At 33.0% G+C, this 23,438-nt stretch overlaps 1 protein-coding gene across 1 annotated transcript in view; it reads left to right on the forward strand.

The window, feature by feature from the left end:
- LOC129218600 (prickle planar cell polarity protein 3-A-like) overlaps window positions 1–23,438 on the forward strand; it is a 430,827-nt gene that overhangs the window by 397,366 nt on the left and 10,023 nt on the right. The window contains exons 6-9 of the mRNA XM_054852918.1: window positions 4,500–4,700; window positions 15,891–16,065; window positions 16,881–17,050; window positions 21,677–21,863. Of these exons, the coding sequence (XP_054708893.1) occupies window positions 4,500–4,700; window positions 15,891–16,065; window positions 16,881–17,050; window positions 21,677–21,863 (733 nt within the window). The remainder of the gene's footprint in view (window positions 1–4,499; window positions 4,701–15,890; window positions 16,066–16,880; window positions 17,051–21,676; window positions 21,864–23,438) is intronic.

Consider the following 23,438-nt stretch of genomic DNA (forward strand, 5'->3'; position numbering starts at 1 on the left):
TATATGTGTGCACCTAAAAACAACCCCCTGTCCTTCCTAAGAGAAAATTCTTGTTGCTCCTTGGGTACTAATTGCATCAAAATGTAGACTCTTATGCATAATGACGTCCGTGTGTGTGTTTTTAATGAAATTGGTTAATTAATCTCTGTTTTCACTTTTCACAATCGAAAAGTGAATTTTCTAAACTATTGATATTTTTTAACTAATAATTCCTATTACCTTGAGTTTCGGGAAAATACCACGGACAATTTTTAAACTTCTACATACCATTTTGCTGTAGTTGTTGGCTGATTGTGTTTGGTTTTGAGGCGCATTTCTTACTAGGCCGTACCTCACGCCAAACCATTATTGCAGCTTAATTCTTCCATAAACTGTTTTCTGTAGTGCCAAATCTAGGTGGTAGCACGCCAGAGCCCCTGCCCAGAGTTGCAACTTCTGAGGGACAATAAATTACACTACTTCTCTGTTTTTTTAGTTTCAACTCGATATAAAACCTTGAAGAAAGGTAAGTAAGGGTGGCAGTTTCAAGATTTGTTCCGGCTCGAAAAATATCGAAGATCCGGCACTAGTTTTCAGTCTCCTATCTTTGTGTAAATCGTAAAAACTGATTATAAGTGGCAGTGATAACTGGTTTCAGAATTTTAAATTTTTTTTTTACTGATTCACAGCTTTGAAGTAGACTCTCATCAATGGGCAAAAAAATTTTTGCTTTATCTCCAATGGATACTAGGATATGTACGCATATATAATAATACATTAGAATTCGCAGTCTGGCTTGAAACCATTTGTTTTCGGGAGGAAGTAAAGTTCAACTCCCTCCCATTCGTTGTGACCCTTCTTCGTGCGTAAATTATTTATAACATTTAAAAATACATTCAGCCAGAAATTCTTGTTCCATTTCAATATCTCTTATTCCATAGTTCATAAATTGAAGTGCAAACAAAGTGCCACTCATTCAGGTCATCATGCAAAATCATTACTTTTATGAAATTTCAAGAAGATTTTATTCTGTCCCCAACTTTTCGTGGCGAAAAGTGGCTTCGTTAACGAAAACAAATAGTCAGAGAATGTGGTCAGCAATCGAAATGTTTGTATGAAAGCAACCCCTCTAAACTACTCTCTAACTTATCTTTTCATGTGGACATGTGAGACAATGTTCTCTTTCTGAAGGATGATGTGTCTATTTTCTAACGAAGGGCAACATGTTTACACTTCTCGGTCCAAATTAATATAGCTTTCTGAAGTGATTGAATTGAAATTGCTAAGAGTACAAATTAGACAATTAATGCAAATGTTTACCTCAAGAACTTGGTGCTTCTCCTTTTTTCAACACCAAATGAGGCAGTGAGAAGCAAAGGGATGTAAGTGGCAAAATTAAAAATTTGGAGATAACCAGTACACATGGTAGGTGAACTTCTCCTTTGTCTTGGGGCAAGAGATGGTACTAGTAGCCCTGGTAGTTGCTGCTATACAGCATGATTTAGAAAAAAATTTCAATAAAAGCCTACCTAGGATGTTATCTTTAAACGCATTTTACTCAAAACTTGAAAATGTCCACTTACATGCATTTTCTTCGCACTGTCTTGAATGTGATATAACATTAGGTCACGGGGAAGCAAAACGGCTATTTTTCAGAAGTAGTTATAGTGGGTTCTGTTGTTACAACGCCAAACCACTATATTACCTTTGACGAAAGTTTCTAACTATGATTTAAGATTGCGGCAGTTATTACTAACTAATTCTCATATCAAGCTCAAGTATTTCAAATTTGTCAAAATTAATGCCTATTTATGTTAATTAGAAATCTATTCAATTTGTCTACGCTACACCTGTCTTTTGTGATTTTTAGTGAATGGCATCTCTTGAAATAAACTCCTCGGTTCAATCCTGGTTTTCTCTCGATTGTTTAAAAAAAAAAGAGGGAAGGGGGCTCTTCTTCCTTTAAGAATTTTTGCTTTTTTTTATTTCGTTGTCAAAACTGCCTCTTATAAATATTAAACAACAGTAGGTTCGTTTATCATATTTCTATTTACTTGCCTGCATTCACTTTATCGAAACTCAAATACAAAATGTAATTACACTCTGCAAGGTAAAACAACTTGATAGTCTTTCTAATTGTACATTTGCTATTATTAATTAATTAATTAATTATTTTTTGCCACTTTTGCTTCTTGACTTGCTCAAACTATAAAACAACTTTTCGTCTCGGTAAAACAATCTTGATACTATATACGAATAGAAAGGAAACATTTTCAGTTGTACCTATAGGGAGAAATTTTACATACATTTTCAAATTGTTTATCGGTTGCTATAAATATCTTTATATTTAAAATATTTTTTGTATAAAGGCGCAATCAATGATTTCAGTTTTCTACAATTCAACCAAATCCCATTGCAGCTTTTATTTTCAAAACATAAATTATCATCGCTACAGATTAATTTCCTTTAAGTAGTAAGCAAAAGGATACTCGAGTGTGTCAAACACTCTAAAATCCTCACTCAAAGAATAAAATATTGTTAATATGGCAAAGGCATTGTAGTGCTTGTGCTCATTTTCTTGTACTGACATAATTTTGTACGTGTGTACAGTTCTGTAACGGAGTTCACAGCTTTGTCGTATATTATAGTTTGTAAAGACTTGTTCTGAGATAATATAGCAACGTTATAGAATTAACATTACATTCATGAGTTATTTTATAAATACTTAAAGCTTCAATAGCAATGGTTTTTACCTTGGCGAAAAAGTTTAAATTGTTACTATTTCAAAATGATGCATTATTTTGCTATAATTTATAACGCATCAGAAATGTTAAATCAAAACGCTATGGTTAGTTTTCAAAAATTTAAGATAAACCTTGAAATTATATTTTCTAACCTTTCTTAATAAGCAAGTAATCTCAATTAGAAATTGTTTTTTTCTTGTTACAAATGCAAGAAATGCTCATTTTAGATTTATTTCAAATCTTACTATAGTTTTCGAAGTGTAAGCCACCGTCATATTGAAAGTAACTGAACGTTTAAATGTATTGCATTTAGTTTGGTGATACGAGGCAAAACCTATCCAGTCTGATATTTTATTTATTGTGTATTTGAAAGAACAACACGATATAATTTTTGTACTTAATGCTAGGTGTTAGTAACGGTCAATGTGAAATTCAAAATATTTACGTTGAACATTTAATACAATCTAACAGGTTTTAGGAAATATTTTTTTCGTGAAAAATCAGTTTATCGATACAAATATTGAAACTATCTACTTATGCATCTATTTTAGTGTCAAATATCCTCAAAATAAATAAACGAAAAAAATAGCTTTTCTTTGCATATGTTTCGAAAAGTCAAAATGTCCTCATCATTGTCTGAATGTTCAAGTTATTCAGATTTGTTTCTAGGAATAAAACTTGTATCATTCAACTATGATCCGCATTTTCTTCTCTTTATGTCCGTGTTCTCCAATTTCGAAAACTTTCAATTTAAGATGTTAAGAGTTACGTTAGAAGGGCAAATTGATGTTCCGGAAGAGGATTCAAAAAATAAATCAATAACAAGTTCATTTTGCATTGTATGCCCTGTACTTTCGCACTAAATAAACTGAATTAGCGAGTTTTACGAAAGGTTACGTGAGAATACTTTCACCAAATAACTGCAGTAGAAATAACAAATCCTAAAACAGATTTGATTGGAAAGGAGTGAAGAGTTCGTTACCCAAATGTGATGGTAAAAATTTTGTTAGGTAATGTAATGGAATTTGGAAAAAGGGAGGAGCTGAAATTCTCCAATAATACGTTTGTACATGGTTAGCATATAGAACTATTTGTCAAACAACTCAAAAAAAAATCTTTTTTTTTTTTTTGTTCAAATAACTGTACGTCATTTGGAGTATCCGACATTCTCAGTGAATCAGACGGAAAGCCTAATAATGAGGGACAGAGACTCAAAAAATATCTTCTAATTAGAGGTGTCCACCATTTGGGAGCGTCTGTTACATGAGGTTTTACTGTATATGAAATATTTCGGATATAGCTTCCAAAACATAGTTAAAGTTTTGAATATGTGTCTATTAATCTTGGAAAATTCTTGTCCAAATTATAGTTAGAGCTTTGCATATGTATCTATTAAGCTTGAGTTTCTTGTGCGGGCTTTTAAATAGCTTTATACATAAGCTTGAGCATAAATAAAAAGTGAATAGCTTAAAAATTAACTCCTGCCATTCTGTATGGTGGTTATTATATGCTTTCTCTTTTTTTTTTCTTTCTTTGTATTTATTTGCTTCCTATTGTAAGCTGTTTGTTAATTACATTTTAATTGCATCATTTTATGCCATTGCATTTTCTTTTTCTAAGTATTAGAATGCATTGAACATTTCTCTTAATTTTGACGAACGTTTGGAAGTTTACTCCCACGACCTGTTTATTCACTTAAATTTGATGATAATCTTGAAGTAGGTAGAAAATTGTACTAAAAAGGTAAGGAATTTTAATGAATTGTGTTTCTTCCAGATGATCTTCAACAGCGAATACACGAGGGCCCAGAACAAAGATTTCCACTCAACCCACTTCTGTTGCGACCAATGCGATAACTCTTTGACTGGACAACGGTATGTGCTAAAAGACGAACGTCCCTACTGTGTCGGATGCTACGAAAGGTGTTTCGCAAACACCTGCGAACAGTGCTCTGAACTTATTGGCATTGATTCGAAGGTACTTTTTTGCATCAATTTTCTACTCTTGGACCGTTTTTAAATTGTTCATATATATATATATATATATATATATATATATATATATATATATATATATATATATATATATATATATATATATATATATATATATATATATATATATATATATATATATATATATATATATATATTATATATATATATATATATATATATTTTAATATTATGCTTTGAGACTAGATTGTTATTTTGGAACGGATGATATTAATGTACGGATCGGAACCAACACTTTAATTTTGATCATATTATTTTCAAATCCTCGATAATAATCTATACCCCTTTAAAAAAAATAAAGAAAAACGCGCCTGAGCATCAGCAATTCGCCAACTCTAAATACACTCCTGTACTTCAATATAACTTTAAAAAAACTAGCAGCAGATGTTTGGGGCAAAGGCGATCTTTTTCGTCCCCCTAAATTTGTTTAGCCTCTGAGTACCATCTGTTACGATCAATTAATCCAAAAACATTTATATTCAACCACCAACTAAACCTACTTATGGCCTTCAAGCTTAAATACAGAAAAAACAATATGTTTTCCGTTAAAAAAAGTTTTGAGAAAATGCATTTTACCAGAATTCAAAATAGTTGGCTATTTTCGGCTCCCCTCAAATGCACCTCGGGTTTAAAAACCAGATAATAGTTTTAAATATAGATTAGTTGTGGCGCTTTTTTAGAGCAATGCTCATTGGAGGGGCCCTCCGCATTAAGGACAACTAACGTGGTTTGCATGTAAGGGGCCTCCAAGCAGTTATAAAAAAACGAGCTAATGTGTGCATTACATGACTTCCTTTTACTTCAATTTAATGATAAATGTGCCCAGGAGAAAGCAAAGAAGCACTTTAAATATTTTCACCCCAAGTTTATTGCGAACCGAAGCAAAAAAAAAAAAAAACGTTTTATGCAGATAAATTTTCCCAATATTGGGCAATTTTAATGTGATTCAATGGTTAACTCTCTAAATACCGCCAATAGTGGCCAAAATGAAACCAGATTTAAAATTTAAAAAAACCGCCAAATATTTGCCAAGTTGGCGAAAAAACTTGGCGACCAAAAGCTTGGCTATATATCGCCAAGTATTTGCCAAATTAAAACACCACTTGCGTTTGCTTTGAAATTAACAATGATCCCCCCCCCAAAAAAGGTGTAAAAGACCCCCTTAAAAACATCCGAATGCAACCAAAAAGGGAGGTGCACAACTAGACCCCACTAGGAGTCCAAGTACCAAATTTTAACTTTCTAGGACATACCGTTTTTGAGTTATGCGAGATATACATACGCACATACACATATACACACGAGCATACAGACGTCACGAGAAAACTCGTTGTAATTAACTCGGAGATAGTCAAAATGGATATTTCTGGTATCTATACGTTCTTAGTTACGTATCCACGTGTGGTCGGGTTGAAAAAAAAAACTCAATATTTATTCCAGGGCGAGCAAAAGGGAAATTGAGGCCGATTTTTGAGTGAAGATTTTTCGTGAATACAATACTTCCTTTATTATGTAAAAGGAAGTAAAAAAATGCGTAATGATTTTCATTTCATTAATCACCGAACATAAAACACGTTGAATCGAAATATTTTTTTTTTTTTTTGAATGTAAATTGGGGGGGGGGGGGGGACAAAAGACGCAGTCAAGGTCCGATCCGTAGTTTTCCGTGAAAACGTCCGGACAAAATCATGACAAGTGTTTGATATTAATATGCAGCTTAACTATCCATATTTTCAACAAAACAAAGTAGTTATTGGTAAGACAAAGCAGTTATTGGCTGCATCGTTTTCTATTTTCTCTTCGATACTCCCGTAACTCTCGCATTGCATTTGCTTTTCACTAGCCCTTTCAGATTTTTTAAATTACCTTTGATGCAAGCTTTCCTTTGATTTGCATTTTCTATAAACCCGAGCATATTTACGACTTATACATGACATCTCTATTGCAGTATTTATTGAAATTTTCCATTGAATGCCAATTTTCACTTACATTCTGCCGAATATTTTCATTGTTTCACTTAGTCTTTCTAGTACTTCTAACGTTCTCAACAATGGCACGTAAAGCGGCGTCTGCGTTTTCACATCTGTTTAAGTTCACACACGCAAGAAATGCAACCCAAATTTAAATATATATATATATATATTTAGGGGATAATGTTCAATCTAACTTACTTACCGCGGTATATAAAATTGCAGTCCTGCAAAAAAAGTTCCAAAAATTAGTCATGATCGGTCGGCAGCAATAAATAAATGACCCATTGTACAAAATGACCTTGAACCTTTTTTAATTGGTTGCAGAAATAAGTTTCATTTTTACCGATATGTTTTTTTTTAATATATATTTTCAGTGATCTGCATCATATTTACGGCTGGGAGAACTTGTTTGAACTAAACTAAAATGTGCACGTTTCAAATTTCGCAATATTAAAAATTAAAAAAATTAAATAATGGTTTGTGCAGTATTAAAATGACCATTCTTTTTATATGTTTGTAAGAAAATAACCTCTGTACCAAATTTCATCAAATTCTGAGAGAGTGAAAGAAAAATCTGTAGATTTGAAAACTATGTGCTGTAAAAGTTCAAAAAACTAATTATTATACATAACTGGCCGAATTTTCAAAATAATCTTGAATATTTCTTAATTGCTGGAATGAAAACCACTTTACATAAATATTAATGATATTTTAAATGCTAAGGAGTATAATTAAAGTCGAGACATATTAAAGTAAATTTAAACTTAGAATTTAAAATTTTCAAACTGAGGAAAACTAGTTCAAAAAATAAAAGCTAAAAGAGTCTCAAATGTAAATAATAATGGTTTTTCGATACTGAAATGGCAGCGCTTTTTTCTTTTTCTCTTTCTTTTTCTTTTTTGAACGTACGTAAAAATAACCTTTCTGCTTAATTGCATCAAAATCTGAAATAGAGATAAAAGACTTGATTTGACTCGGAATGAACCCTAGCTAAAGAGTAAACTCCCAATTATCCGCTTTGAGAGTTTTCCGTGGTCCTTCGCTATCTCTGTTTTCGACGTTGATTTATAGAATGATATAAGTTTGCATTTCGTTGTACGATAGTATGTTTAAGTTAATAATCAAGTTTCCTTGCAAAAATGCATGACGAAATTTACTTCGGATATGACCTAAAGGGTGTTTTTTTAGAGGTATAGAACTTTAAGTTGGCAACACTGTTTGATATGTGTGCCATTTTGATAGCTGTCACTTGTTTTGTGTTCAGTTCGGTTTGCCATTTCATCATGAATAGACAACAAGGCGGTGCAACATGCTACACAGCTCGCGGCACAATTGATTTATTGAAAGAAACATTCGGGGAACGAATAATTTCGCGTAATGGACCCGTGAATTGGCCTGCAAGATCATGCGATTTAACAACGCTGGACTACTTTTTGTGGGGCTATGTGGAGTCTCTGGTCTACACCGATAAACAACAGACGATTGACGTCTTGGAAGAGAACATTCGCCACCTTATTACTGACATACGGCCTCTATTGCTGCAAAAAGTGAGAAAATTGGACTTATGCCAGAAATCATATTTAAATAAAAATGGCCAAAGAATCATCTTTCGAATAAAGCATCATTCATGGCAGTTAACAACATTTAACTGTGTTTTATTTGAACCTAAAGTTTTCTACTTCTAAAAAAAACACCCTTTAGTATCTGTTCATCAAAGCACAAAACATCCAAATAATTGTTTGGTCTTTTTTCTGCGTTAATTTTGATAGTGACATTCGTAGCTTTCTTTGCCAGTGTATTTACATCTTTATCTACAACTAGGCAAATTCCAAAGGAAAGTTGAAAAAGAAATGCAGCAAACGTGGAACATCAAGTACATTATTTATCTTTTATCTGGGAAAGCTCCGGCTCATTCTCTGCAATGTAGCCAAGTGTCATCTAATAAAACGTCTATATTTTCTCTTTCCTTTTATAACTGACTCAAAAAGAGACAAAAGTGTTCTCCGAAATCTTGCAGCTTGCCAAACAAGGCGCAGCTGTTAGCGATTTCCGGCTTTCTTAAGATGAATTTATATTTAGGGAATGGCTTAGTGTTTTCTCTGTTTTTTACAATTTAAATATTATTTGGTCATTTGTTTTAATTTAAATCTTAATTTTTACTCTATCTTGAAGCTTGCCAAACATGGGCAAGCTATAAACTATTTCCGGACTTCTTAACTGTTTAAGATGTATTTATATTTAAGGAATGGCTTTTGCTTTTTAAAGTTTAAATACTATTTGGTCATTTGTTTTACTTTAAATATTAATTTTTACTATTAAAAAGTCTACTTTGGTGTGAGTTACAAATTATTCATCCATAACTATTTCTTCTTTATAAACCTTTATTGTTTTGCAAAAAGAGGTTTATGTTACGAAATTCTTTTTTGGATTTGGTCATGATTGTATATTGAAAAATCTTAGAATCGAATATTTACTCTTTCTTAGAAACAGAATATTGCAAAGACGGAGACTGTATCGTCTATTTTAAATGTATAACAGCAACGACAGATCGTCAAAAGAATTACCGAACGCTAGACGAAAATATGTGTGTTATTTCATTGAAGCTGTCATCCGGACGAATACGTCGTGTCTTTTTTTTTTTTTTTTTTCATTATATTAAATTTGGGAAAAATGTGTGTAATGAAATAACACAGCACCACTAACACTCGTTCCATCCCCAAAATAAATAAAATAAATAAATAAAATATATCAAGTTTAGTTGCCCCTCTCATTGCCGACTGCGCAGAGAATGGACATCTGTTGGCCCGGGCCCGAGCCTGAAGGAGGTCCGTGATTTTTGAAACGAGGGGTAAAATATATGTAGGAACGTAGGGGTAAAACGATATGGAAAAGGGCAAATAAAAATCAGTTGTGATGGGCCCCAAGATTTCTGTGCACGCCCCTGGTTATGAGCCTATATTTCAAATTTCTCAAACAATGTTCTTTCGAGTAAATGAACATTATTTTATGGAATCTACGTATCTTTCTTTTTATAATACCACATCTTCATATTTTACACATTGACAAGAATGACAAAAATACATGATTCAGAAATGCTCAAAATTTGGAAATATTAGAAAAATCATGCCTTTTCATCCCACCTGTAATTATTTTTCTATTTGATATTCTATTTATTTGATTATTCTAGTAATTAATTTTTATCCTCGTTGTTGAAAATACTGTTGCAGTAATGCTCTTTTTGCACCAATTCATTTTATGGATTTCAAGAAACAGAAAATTAAAAAATATATATTAAGTTTTAATTTAATTACAACTCTACTAGTATTGATTTTACATTTAAATTTGATGAATGAATGTTATTTACAAGTAAATCAAAGCAGCTGAATGTGTTGATCTACAGATAAACATTTGTTGAATATCGAACATATTTCATCATAGACAATATCTTTTTTTTTTCATATCGATGTAATTTCATGACTTTAGTTTGCTGCATCTGTATATAGTGCGTCAGAGCAAATTCTGTTTCAAAATATGTAATAAAAATGTATTTAAAAAAAAGCTCAAAATTTTTCTAAAAAATTTAATATTCTGATTTGTATTATCCAACAAAATTTGATGCGAAAATAGAGCAAGAATCGCGTTTTCGGTTTAAATCACCATTAATTACTCCAAGAGTACCGGATAGAGTTACCCAGAACAAACAAAAAAACTTATGGGTATGGTTAATTTCAGTTCAGGCAGGAAAGGGTTACCTTACCAGGGTTAGTCTTGGAAAGTTTTTAAATTTGCTAAAACTCCGAAAACATAAAGATACAGGTATATGTTTTTTCCCCAAAAAACTTGCTTGCCCGAGATAAATACCGGCAAAATGCCACCTGGGTGATATTTCTCACTTGCGATAATAGACAAAATTTTTGTAGTGCTTCATCTCTGGAACGAAGCACAATACTTTGATTCGGGTTTTGGTAGTTGAAATGTTATCTTTAAAACGAAATGCACTATTTGGAAATATATGCTCCCTTTTTACTTCCTTTTACGAAGTAAAGGAAGTATTGTATTCGCGAAAAAATTTTCACCCAAAAATAGGCCTTAATTTCCATTTTGCTCGCCCCCGAATGTATATTGAGTTTTTTTTTCAACCCGACCACACGTGGCCTGGTCGGGCCCACATAATATGCCTAAGAACGTATAGACACCCGAAATATCAATTTTGACGATCCCCGAATTAATTACAACGAATTTTCTCGTGACGTCCGTATGTATGTGCGTATATACGTACGTATGTATCTCGCATAACTCAAAACCGGTATGTTCTAGAAAATTGAAATTTGGTACGTAGACTCCTAGTGAGGTATAGTTGTGCACCTCCCTTTTTGGTTGCATTTGGATGTTCCAAAGGGGGATCTTTTACATCTTTTTGGGGAGAAATCATTGTTAATTTCAATGCAAACTCAAGTGGTGTTATAATTTGACTTGGCGATATGTCGCCAAGCTTTTGATCGCCAACTTGGCGACAAATTTGGCGGTTTTTTTTTTTTTAATTTGGTTTCATATTGGCCACTATTGGCGATTATTAGAGAGTTAACCATTGAATCACATTAAAATGTCAAATATTGGGATAATTAATCTGTATAAAACGTTTTTTTTTCTGCTTCAGTTCGCAACAAACTTGGGGTTAAAATACTTAAACTGTTTCTTTGCTAACTTTAAGGCACTATTATCATTAAATTGGCGCAAAAAGAAGTCATGTGATCATGTGATGCATCAGCTCGTTTTCTTTAGCTGTTTCTATTGAGTTCTACATTTCTTTAAATGGAGAACTTCCCATTTTTGAGTTTTTGAGACAGTTAAGAAAATTTAGAATTTTTCAGGAACTGTGTACGTAGAGGTAAACAGAAAAAATAAGAGATTTATTTAGTATCAAGGTGCCAGAAATGATTAGTTTAGTTATATCGCCTAATTTTCATTTTTGGTTGTTCTTTCTTCTAGGATTCTTAGTTTTGTGAAAACCAGGAAGCAAAATCCTTCCCAGTCTATTAATTTAATAATAGACTAGTCTATTCTTTTAATTTCATCATTGATTATTCTTGATTATCTTCTTTATGTTTTATGAACAAATTCGCTGATTTAGGTTTTCAATTTAAATTGGATACGTATAACTTTTTTATATATATTGTTATATATAAAAAAAGTTATACTTATCCAATAGATAACTGCCATTAAGCAGTTAGCTAGTCCAATTCATTTAACCATTTATAATTTTATATTGATTGGAAAATGTACCAAACCACAATTAGTTAAGCTTACCCGCTTTACCCGAACGGCTTACCCGCTTTAAGTCCCCTGGTAGGGCAAAACTGATTTTTCCTGTGTTTGTAATATTTGATAATAAATAAATATTGCATTTGAAATAAGGCAAAAATCACTTTTTATTTTGAAGTTCAAGAACCCTGCTAGAAAATAAAACCGAAATTGTTGCGACAAAAATCCAAAAACTACAACTTTTGAGCGTTCTTCGTTAACTTACCCGCTTTGGGCCACCCTCCGCTATATTCTGTATCATTATAATTCGTTGCCTTTTGATATTTACGTTATTCAGTCTATACTAATAATATAAAGCTGAAGAGTGTTTGTTTGAACTCGCTAATCTCAGGAACTACTGGTTCGAATTGAAGGTCATTTTTGTGTTGAATATTCCATTTATAGAGGAAGGCTATAGACAATATAACATCACGCTATGACTAGTAGGAGTTGAGCAGCAATAAATTGAAATTAAATCAGTAATAATCATGATGCATTTTTTTATTGAATCAATAGCTCGAACTTTTGTTGCCCGAATAGCTCAGTCGGTAAAGCGCTGTGCCAGCAAACCTAGGGTCTCGCGTTCGAATCCGGTTGCGGGCGGGAAGATTTTCAGCATTTATTACCGGCTCATTTAAAAATTAATTAATTTATAAGTCAAGGGCTTTCTATTGTCTTTTATTGAAAATTTTTGTTTTTGATTTTCTTACTTAACGGAAAACATCGATGTGGATAAAGGTGTGTAATTTTTTACTATATATATATATATCATTGCGTGATGTACTTAAAACAGTTTTCTTAATACATTGTTGTCTCTTTAACGCGGGTGAAACCGCGGGGGGCAGCTAAAAGTAAATAAAGGAAAGTATAAATTAGGTTATCGTAGCATTGTTATCAGTTGCATATTAATGAGTATTTAACTGAATTGTGTGTGTGTATGTATTTTTTTCATAGTGATTTTAGTAGCACATTTTTTTTTATAGCCGAGTATGAACCCAGACTGATTTATGACTCCTCGGAGAATTTCTGACTGCCTTGAAACTGTGCCGAAAACTCGATATATTTTTACCCGCATTTTCATTTACAAAGCTTAAAACTTGCATGTTTATATTATATAATATGTATTTATAGTCAATTTTTTTTTTTTTTAAATGTACTAGCAGTACCCGTACGGCAATGCCCGTGCTAAGAAGTTAAAGGAAGCCCGTTGAAAAAAAAAAAAAAATCCACGCCCCCCGCCACCCTTCTGATCTGAAATGATCGTTCTTCTTCAACGAAAATGCGTACACATCTTTTCAAAAAACCTATTAAAGGCGCTTTGGAATTTTAAACTATTCGCCAAAACACATACAAATATTAGCAGTAGCTTTAAAACTCAAAATAATCCTTCAACTACATAGTTCATCACCTAACGTACCAAACAACCACGCTACCGTAACCCTACCATTTAGCGAATGAAGAGGGTTTCTTTTCCCCTGCAATTTAAAGTGTTTCGCCAAATAAACAATGCAGTGATAAAAACTTTATAAAAAAAACTATCACAATTGAATAATACGATAAATCAAATTATTTATTAAATAAGTAACTAGCTTTAATTATAAGAACAAAAACAAACGCTGAAGAAATAAGGAAAACAAAACCCAATAGCAAAATCGTGCAAAATTAAATTTTGTGCCTGAACATCGAAAAAAAAAAGAAAAACGCATTCAAAAATCTGTTTGCTGGCCAAAACAGCGTAGCATGGGCATGGTTCCTCGCAACTATTGACACAGTCAGTCAGTACCCTCTCGTTAGAGTTAAGTTACCCTGCCATCTATTAAGAATTTATAGAACTAAACAATTAATTAAACATTTAATTTGCAATTACAAATATTTCGGTCAATCTGATTTTAAAAAATAGCTTATAGCCTTCTTCAATTAATAGACTATTCAACACAAAAAGAATTTTTCAATTCCAACCCGTAATTCCCGAGATTAGCGCGTTCAAACAAACTCTTCAACTTCATATTATTGGTTAATTAATAAGAAAAATAAATCAATGATACTTATATATATATACAAATCAGTATAAGCGTCGTTTAGGATTTTCTCTGAAAAGTACCCTCGAGATTTGCCTCATGGCTGACTCGAACCTACGCCCACTGGATCGCGACGCCTGCTTTTTCAGGTCGAGCCACCGTGTCTACGCATATTCTGCGTTCCAAGCATTTTATATCTTTATACATAAAGGGCTACTTCTGTCCAGATGTCCGGGGTAAACTTCAAAACTACTGGACATATTTTAACCATTTTTTCACCATAGATAGCTACATTATCAGGGAACAACTTAGACTATAATTTATTGCTAAAAAACTTAGTTTAAAAATGTCATGATCGAAAACAGTAAATGTCATGTAATTTCCACATCAAATGATTAAAGGTTAAACCCATTGTTACAAAAATTCGTTGCCTAATAACAGCAATATTAAAAGTAATCAAAATGATAATTTTGAATCAAGGCTTCTCCGGAGCAATCATGATATTTATTGCTTTCTTAGGAGTTGCATCCTTATCTTTATACATAAGGGGCTACTTCTGTCCGGATGTCCGGGGTACACTTCAAAAGTACTGGACGGATTTTAACCATTTTTTCACCATAGATAGCTACATTATCAGGGAGCAACTTAGGCTAAAATTTATTCTTTAAAAACTTAGTTTAAAAAAGTTATGTTGGAAAACAGTAAATTTCATGTAATTTCCCCATGTTATGATTAAATATAGAGTAAAGAAATATACATAGAGAGGCCCCGTCTATGGTAAAAAGGAGATGAAATTGAAGCCGGAATTATGGGATACAGCGGTGCAATGATGAACGGGGTTATGATAACATGATCGCTTCGCGAGTATAGTTTTCACCAATCTCGCAAAGAGACCGTATAAAGTAACTGGCGGATTAGTTTGCATTTTAATTCATGTTTTAATGCAATTTCAAAACATGCTTCATAAACTTGCAACAACATCTAAGTTTAAATTAACAACCAATTGCGATTCAGTAATGGAATGTTTTGAATCAAGATGTATCTCAAAATACTTAGCAAGAAGCTAAGGATCTTGGGATACAGCTGTGAAACTTCCGGCTTCAACTTCTTAGTATAGCAGGGTCTCTCTATGTAATTTCTTTACTCTATGTGATTAAATATAAAACTCATTGTTACAAAAATTCGTTGCCTAACAACAGCAATATTAAAAGTAATCATAATGAAAAGTTTGAACCAAGGCTTCTCCGGAGCAAACAAGAGTTTAAAGTCATTTAAACATTTGGAAATTCTACTTTTCGCACCCTGAGGGAAACATAGTAGAGAGCTTTTTTTTTCGTTTTGTGTGTGTGTGTGTGTGTGTGTGTACTATGAAATTAAATGAGGCAAGCTCACGGTTTTTTTAGTGGTCTTTGTTTTTGTTAGTTCATATTTTGGAAATTCTGTTATGCTTAAATTCGTGCTTTCGTTTCTAAATGAATATTCGTTGGTTCTTTATACTTATTGCTATTTTACTTTTATGGATAAGGAAGAAGCTCGGTTTTTAATCACGTCAAAGCGGTATGTTTTGAGTTCTTTCAGTTAAAACAGAAAACGAAAGAAAGTAGCGTCTGTTTCTTACAATTATTACTGACCCAGGCAACGCCGGGTATTTTTGCTAGTTATAATATAAATTTTCCCGTTTTCATAACATTTTTCATTGCTGCTTCTAATTTCAATTCAAACCAGTATTTCCTGAGATTAGCGTGTTCAAACAAACAAACTCTACAGCTTTATATTATTAGTGTAGATAATAGAAATGTATAGTCTATTTTTTCTCCTTCTGTACTCGAATTTTGTCCTCATGTTTACGAAATATTTTAGGATTTATCTTACAAAGAGAAGCATTGGCATGAAATTTGCTTCAAGTGCGAAAGTTGTGGCGCATCGCTTGTGGATAAACCTTTTGGATCAAAAGCTGAGAAAGTTTATTGTGCCAATTGTTACGATAAATCCTTTGCCTCTCGATGTGATGGTTGTAATGAAGTCTTCAAAGCTGGTAAGTCTGATTTGTTTGAAAATTTAAACACTCATTTTAAATGGAGTGAATTATACAATGGACCAAACCTCTAAAAACGAAAATTATATATAGACTTGTATGATCTTACTATGGAAATATTATACCTTCGTAACAGAAAATAATTGTTTCTTCTGAAAGCTCAAACTCTCTCTCTCTCTTTTTTCTTTTTTTAGTTAGGAAACGTAGATTTAGTAATCTAATCAGAGTGAAATTTAGAAATTTTGATAACTCGCCTTGTGCAATAGGTATTTTTAAAAGTTTCTTAGCTCACTTTATGCAATCGGTATTCCTAAAGTTGCTTCTTAAAATAATTCTTTAAGGTTTATCGGATACGGTAAATATATGTCTCATGTGTCTTTAAAATTATCTTCGATGACCTTGAAGTGATATTGTTTGCTTACCAAAAAATAAAATTCAAGAAAACATTTCGGTTAATAAAGTTTTCGGTTCAAATAGTTTCGGATAATAGAGATTCTATTGTAATTTCAAACGCTCGACTCATTATTTTATCTCTTGAATGGATATTTCAAAATTTCTTTGATACTTATCTCTCAAGACCTTTCTTGACGAAAAAATGTCCTGTACTAAACACAATTATGGATTAGCACCATTATTGCAGCCTAGCCAATCACATCAGCTGCTTTTTTTTTCCAACAAAATAAATTTTGGTTCCTTAACCATAACATTTCATCTGTTGTTAAAATTACATATTTTAAAATTTATTTATTGTTTAATTTTAAAATGAAATGGTTTATTTTATGTCTAGTTAAACCACTGAAACATGATTTTTTCAGGCACTAAAAAGATGGAATACAAAGGCAAACAATGGCATGATCAGTGTTTTAAGTGTTGTGTGTGTCAGAAGCCTATTGGCACAAAGAGCTTCATCCCAAGAGAAGCTGACATTTACTGCACAGAATGCTATGAAGAAAAGTTTGCCACAAGATGTACTAGATGCGATAAAGTAAGTCAAGGCTTTGCAATGCTGTGGTACTGAAATGTTTTTGAAGATAATCTTTTATAAAGGTGTTGTGAAAGTCGAAAAGATGCAATTTTATTTTTTTTTTTTTGGCATTTGAGTAATTGTTTATGTGAAATTCAAAATTTTTAGTCATAATATTTATGCGGAACTTTAGCAAAACTCCGGTTTCAACACAAATACTGATCAAAGGTGAACTTCTTCAACAGTGGTTTTTAATAACTTTTAAAAAGATGACCATGCTATTTTATACTAGTTTTTAGTTCTCCCAAGAGCCCAAGATGAAAAAATGGTTTAAAAAAATTACCATGTTGTATTTAAAATTATCGCGTTTGCGTAAAAGCGGGATTTTAATTCATAATATTTGTGTCAAAATTTGTAATCAGGGTTTGGTTTCAGCCTGAAATTTGAAAAACGTCCGTCAAAGCGGGTTTTTTTTTTTTTTTTTTTTTTTTTAAAGCAGGGAATTTAATAACATGAAAAAAAATTATATTGATGAATAATCCTTTTTAAGTTCTATTCTGGCAAGAAAAGAATTGCGTTTCTTATTGTTTTTACTAAGAAACAACGCGAATATGAGTGAATTAACTGAAGTTAATCTTTAAAAAATTGAGCATATTTACTACAGTAGCTTTACTAGTAGTCATGCAATGCTGGGTAAATGTATACAGGATGCAACAGAATATTGTCCTACGCTTTGAATTGGTAAGGAAATACAGGGTTGTCGAAGTTGAACTTTTCCAACTCAGAAAGTCATGCAGGATGTGAAATTTGAATGGCAGACATTTCAGAACATGCGTTTAATATTTATTGAGGAAAATATTTAGTCCAACCCGTCGGTCCTTGGAGGCGCTAACACGCGAAATAAAAACGCTCTGTATCACTGGACTACTATACTAAGGCATGCTGGAAAGCGTTTGTCGTCCCAGAATCGCATTAACGTAGCCAGCTTTATGATACACCTTTTATGATCAAAGTGAAACACCAACGTAAATAAAGCACAATTTTTGAAGAAAATACCGCATATAGCTATTTCAAGGCTACAATGAAGCCTCTTCATCAGTTCAGAAAGCTCACCAAAACAACCGAAAGTCGCGAGAGAACTGACAACAACCACGTGGACACCGGTATTTGTACCAAAGAGGGCCAAACAATAGGAATTCAGGACACAAGACAACAAACAACCAATCAGCAAACGACAAGGTCACCCTCGGGCTCAGAGCAAGGAGTAGAGAACCCAAATCAGAAGCCAGGAAACAAAAAGAGTGGGGCCTCCTAACGTAACTGAGTAGGTTTAGATTTAAAGACTAATGTCGCGTTTAGTTTAAATTAGTGTTCAACTCAGGTGGGTTGTTAGTTACGTTAGGTAGTAGTTTATAGAAGGCCCCGACTTCAAAATGTTGTTAAAAATTAAGAGATCGTATATAATTAGTTAGGTATTAAAATAATTCATCGTATAGTAATTAAAATCAGTGTTTATTTTATAATTGGGTGTTTAGCTTAGTTGATTTTTGTACTGGAATTGTAAAATAAATTTGATTTATACGTTTGGTTAAGAAATCGTATGTAAGTATGACCCATTATTTTTTACATTTTAGTTCCTCTTTGTGTTTTGAAGGCTGTTCTTTTTTATTTGAAAATAATTTATTTTTTGCTTTTTAGTGGTGTAAATATAAAATAAGTACGTAGAGTAGAGTATGTAGTACACTCCTTATGTACATCTCGAGTCAGAAAGTGTCTAACACAGGAGTCTGAAAACAGCTAAGATGAGCAAAATAGAGAAAGATGAGCTCGCAATAAAGATGCTTGTATAACTACATAACATTTATTACAACACACGAAAAAGTAACATTTACAACATGAATTCAGAATAAATATGACTCAGGAATGTAGGAGATATTTAGGAAAGAATAGAATGTAACGCAGCTTGAATTATCGCTACTACGGAATCTTTTGTTCTATCAAGAAAAAACAATTTTTAAACGTAGCCACTCACGCGAGCACTGTTGTTGTTGTCGTGTGCCAGCTAGGTTGGCAATTTGGGGTGCACTGCTTCACTTTTTCAACTGTACCGTAATTTGGTGTGAAGTCCGACTTCTCCAGTACACACATGCCATAAGGACCCGTTTATAGGGTAGGCAACCATTCACAGCATTACAACACAATCACACAAAGGAAGGACAAGGATAGGAGAGAGAAAGTACGTCCACGCCCGAGCCGGGATTCAAACCTGGACCTTCGTGTCGCAGTCAGACATCTCTGACCACTAGACAAGGCAGGCGGCATGCGAGCACTGAAAATATTAATAATAAAATCAACATCTTAGGCTCAGCTGCAGACGATAAGAACCTACCATACTCCCCCCCCCCTCCTATTGGACAATAGGCTTCAATCTGAATAATTAAAGTTGATAATTCTTCATAATTAAGCACTGCTGATTTACATACTTTGAAAAGATGTTGCTTCATTGATTTGATGTTAGACTCCCAAATACCTCCAAAATGAGGTGCACTGGGTGGGATGAAATGCCAGTTAATAAACATTTCTGAAGCAAAGTCCTGAACTGATGCTGATTTAAGAATTTCCATTTGACTGTATAAATAGTTTCTTGCACCTTTAAAGTTAGAGCCGTTATCAGTATATATGTCTGAAGGTTTCCCTCTTTTCGATTTAAATCTTCTGAGGCACGCTAAGAATGAATCTGTACTTAGTTCGGACACAACTTCAAGATGAACTGCTTTTGTCGTGAAGCAAATGAATAAAGCAATGTATGACTTTGTGGTAACCTTTGTTCTCTTGAGATTTGGCTTCGTTATTATCAGTCCTGCAAAATCTATACTCGTTTTGAGAAATGGTCTGAAAGGAAGAACGCGATCTTTAGGTAAATCTCCCATTATTTGGCACATAATTTTCTTCTTCATCTTGAAGCATGTCAGACAACGCTGAATATTTCTTCTGACTTTATCTCTTCCTGATATCAGTCAAAACCGCTGCCTGATGAGTGAGAGTACAACTTGTGTTCCTCCACGAAGAGAGAGTTTGTGATAATAATCAATAATTAAATCCGACAGGTGATGATTTTTAGGAAGTAGCATTGGATGTTTTTGATCATTTGACACATTAGAGTGTTTAAGTCTGCCACCAACTCTTAAAATACCGTTTTCGTCAAGAAAAGGATTCAATGATATTAAAGAACTTTTAGCTAGCAAACTCCCTTTAGTTAGAATAGCATGAATTCCCGATTTGAATTCTGAATCTTGGACTAACTTTACAATGCGAGTTGTGGCGTCAAGTAATTCTAATGTCATAAGTGAACCTGCTTTCCGATTATTTTCGTCATTTTGCATTATGAATAAATCGTACACAATAAACAACTACTCTAGTAATTTTACTCAGCGAAGAATAGTTATGAATGAAGCTTAACTCGCCTTCTACTTGATTAGAATAACTTGCCGTTTTCTCTGAAACATCTGAGATTTTTTCGTTTTCCGAAGCTGATTGATTTTGTGGAGGGATAACTATTGGCGAATCTGAAAGCCAAGAAGGACCTTTCCACCATAGTGAATGATTAAGAAGTTTTGAAGGCATGAGTCTTCTTGAGGCACAATCACAAGGGTTCTCCTTGCTTACAACGTGATGCCAAGCATTGACTTTAGTATTAATATGAATTTGTGATATCCTATTAGAAATGAAGGATTTAAATTTATGAGGTTCTTAATTTATCCAAGCAAGCACTATTTAGGAATCCGTCCAAAAGAATGACTCATCTACATGAATGGCAAGATTTTCAACTACATTCTTGTAGAGTTGGCTTAACATTACAGCTGCACACAGCTCTAAACAAGGAAGCGTTATTGTTTTTAGTGGTGCGACTCTAGTTTTCGTGGCGATTAAACTAATCTTGACTTTCTCATCTTCAAATTCTGATCTCATGTAAAGGACAGCAGCAAAAGAATTTTGAGAAGCATCGCAAAAGCCGTGAATATGAATACATTTTACTGCAGAATTTTGGATGAATACATGTCGTGGCATTTGAATATTTTCAAGTATTGGAAGCTGTGAGGCAAAACTTGTCCATTCTTTAAAGATACTGTCATCCCATTTTGACTTGCATAACCATAATTTCTGCATCATAATTTTAGCTAAAACTGTAGAGGGTGAAATGAAATCGAGGGGATCATAAATTCTAGCAATGGCTTGACAATAATTGCCGTTTTGTGGTGACTTCTTGAGCTGGATTGTTGTCGACTGTTGTTGTTGTCGTGTGCCAGCTAGGTTGGCAATTTGGGGTGCACTGCTTCACTTTTCCAACTGTACCGTAATTTGGTGTGAAGTCCGACTTCTCCAGTACACACATGCCATAAGGACCCGTTTATAGGGTAGGCAACCATTCACAGCATAACAACACATTCACACAAAGGAAGGACAAGGACAGGAGAGAGAAACGTTTCCACTCACGCGAACACTGAAAATAATAATAATTAAATCAAAATCTTAGGCTCAGCTGCAGACGATAAGAGCCTACTAATTGCTGTGCCTGTTTCAACTTTTCGGAACGTTATTGAATTATGTTAGCTGTTAGAATGAATTAAAACATTCTAATCGTTTCAGATCATTACTAGTGGTGGCGTGACTTATCGTAACGAACCATGGCATCGGGAATGCTTTTGCTGCACACAATGTGATACTTGTTTGGCCGGGCAACGTTTCACATCTCGAGATGATAAACCATACTGTGCCAACTGCTTTGGAATGCTCTTCGCCAAGAAATGCGTTGCTTGTGAGAAACCAATAACTGGTATGAATATTTTATTAATCTACTAATATATGTATAAATATTAAAATGCTGCGAACTTTCGGCTGTTTATTCAAAGACCGAAAAGGTTCATTGTTTCGTGTTTTACTATTTTTCCACCGTATGTCCACCAAAAATCCTTGTGATTTTTTAAAAGGTAAGTTAAATTTGATTTCCTTTGGTTCTTAAGTACATTGCTGTTGGATCTTGGTAAGTAAATGTATTTTTGTGCTAAATGTGTGAAATTGTTCGTATGAACATGGATCTGAATTTGCTTGTGTTCTTGATTACAAATTTACACTCGTGAAATACAACTCATATTGGTAACAATTTTGTGTGTGTGTTTCATTACAAAATTTATCAGTTAAGGTTCATTGTACTTAAAAATATTTTAAATATGTGCCATTGTGTAAATAACATGTCTGTTTTGTATATAAATAGTTCTATGCATCAATGTACTATACTAATATTTATTTGAAACTGTTAGTAAGTATTGTCAATAAAAAATGCTCTTGCATTAAAAAAACAAAAAAAAAACAAAAACAAATAAATGTTTAAAATATTATCTACTAACAGTATTTACCTTTTAGTTTTAGGATTGCTTAAATGTTGAGTGGAGATCTAAAATTTCATTTGAAAATAAACCTTTGAAAGTGTAAAATTTATTTTAGTCACTTAGTCGTATAATGGATATTACCATTGGAAACAACAGAAACAAAATTTCTATTGCCCAGGTCTTACGCATGGGTACTGTGAGCAAAAATGACACCTTTAACACAATGTGCAACCTCAAAACCTGATTTTATTGCGGCTGGTCTGAAGTCAGCGTTATGATATAATGACTGTAATAAAACTACGAACAAAAAGTTGGACGGCCAATTACTGCTTGTTAAAGTCTTGCAATATTTTTTTTAAAACGCCTGTCATGCATGTATTTGATTTTTTTTTTTTTTGCAAGTGAAAGAAATAAAAACTGAAGATCTCTTTTACTTTTAAGTTTTCATGTTTTCGGCATGTGCCTGAAACCCTTTTACCCTTTTTAATAGAAATAAGAGCATTAAAGTCATCAGGCATTAAAGTCAGCAGGTCATCAGGCATATGCCTGAAACCTTTTTAATAGAAATAAGGGCGTTAAAAAAGATTCTTGGAATCGCCAATTAAGGGCAAAATATTTGAAGCATATTTGTTAAACTTTATTAGTAAACTACACCTGGTTTTGTATGGACAAAATTTAGGCTGTGATGAGCTTCTATGAATTTAATTTAATATTTTGAATTAAAATGCGAAATAATTAGAATTTCATATTTTTGCCGATTGATGTTTTTAACATATCACTTGAGAAAAAAATATGCCAAGAACTCTAATGGGGTTATCATTTAATGTCTGCCCCCAGCAAAACACATAAAAGGCTTATTACAAAACTTTCAAAGGTGCCGTAAATTTTCTGATTCAAACAGAACAAGAATTTTCGAATGAAAGAATATTTTTTAAATTCTTAATTTCTTGTGTTGTATTAAATATTTTTGCAGTTTATATCATGAGTTATTTATTCCATTGAATGTGCATATTAATGTTTTG

The sequence above is a fragment of the Uloborus diversus genome, chromosome 3, assembly GCF_026930045.1.
Source record: "Uloborus diversus isolate 005 chromosome 3, Udiv.v.3.1, whole genome shotgun sequence".
NCBI classification, from domain to species: domain Eukaryota; kingdom Metazoa; phylum Arthropoda; class Arachnida; order Araneae; family Uloboridae; genus Uloborus; species Uloborus diversus.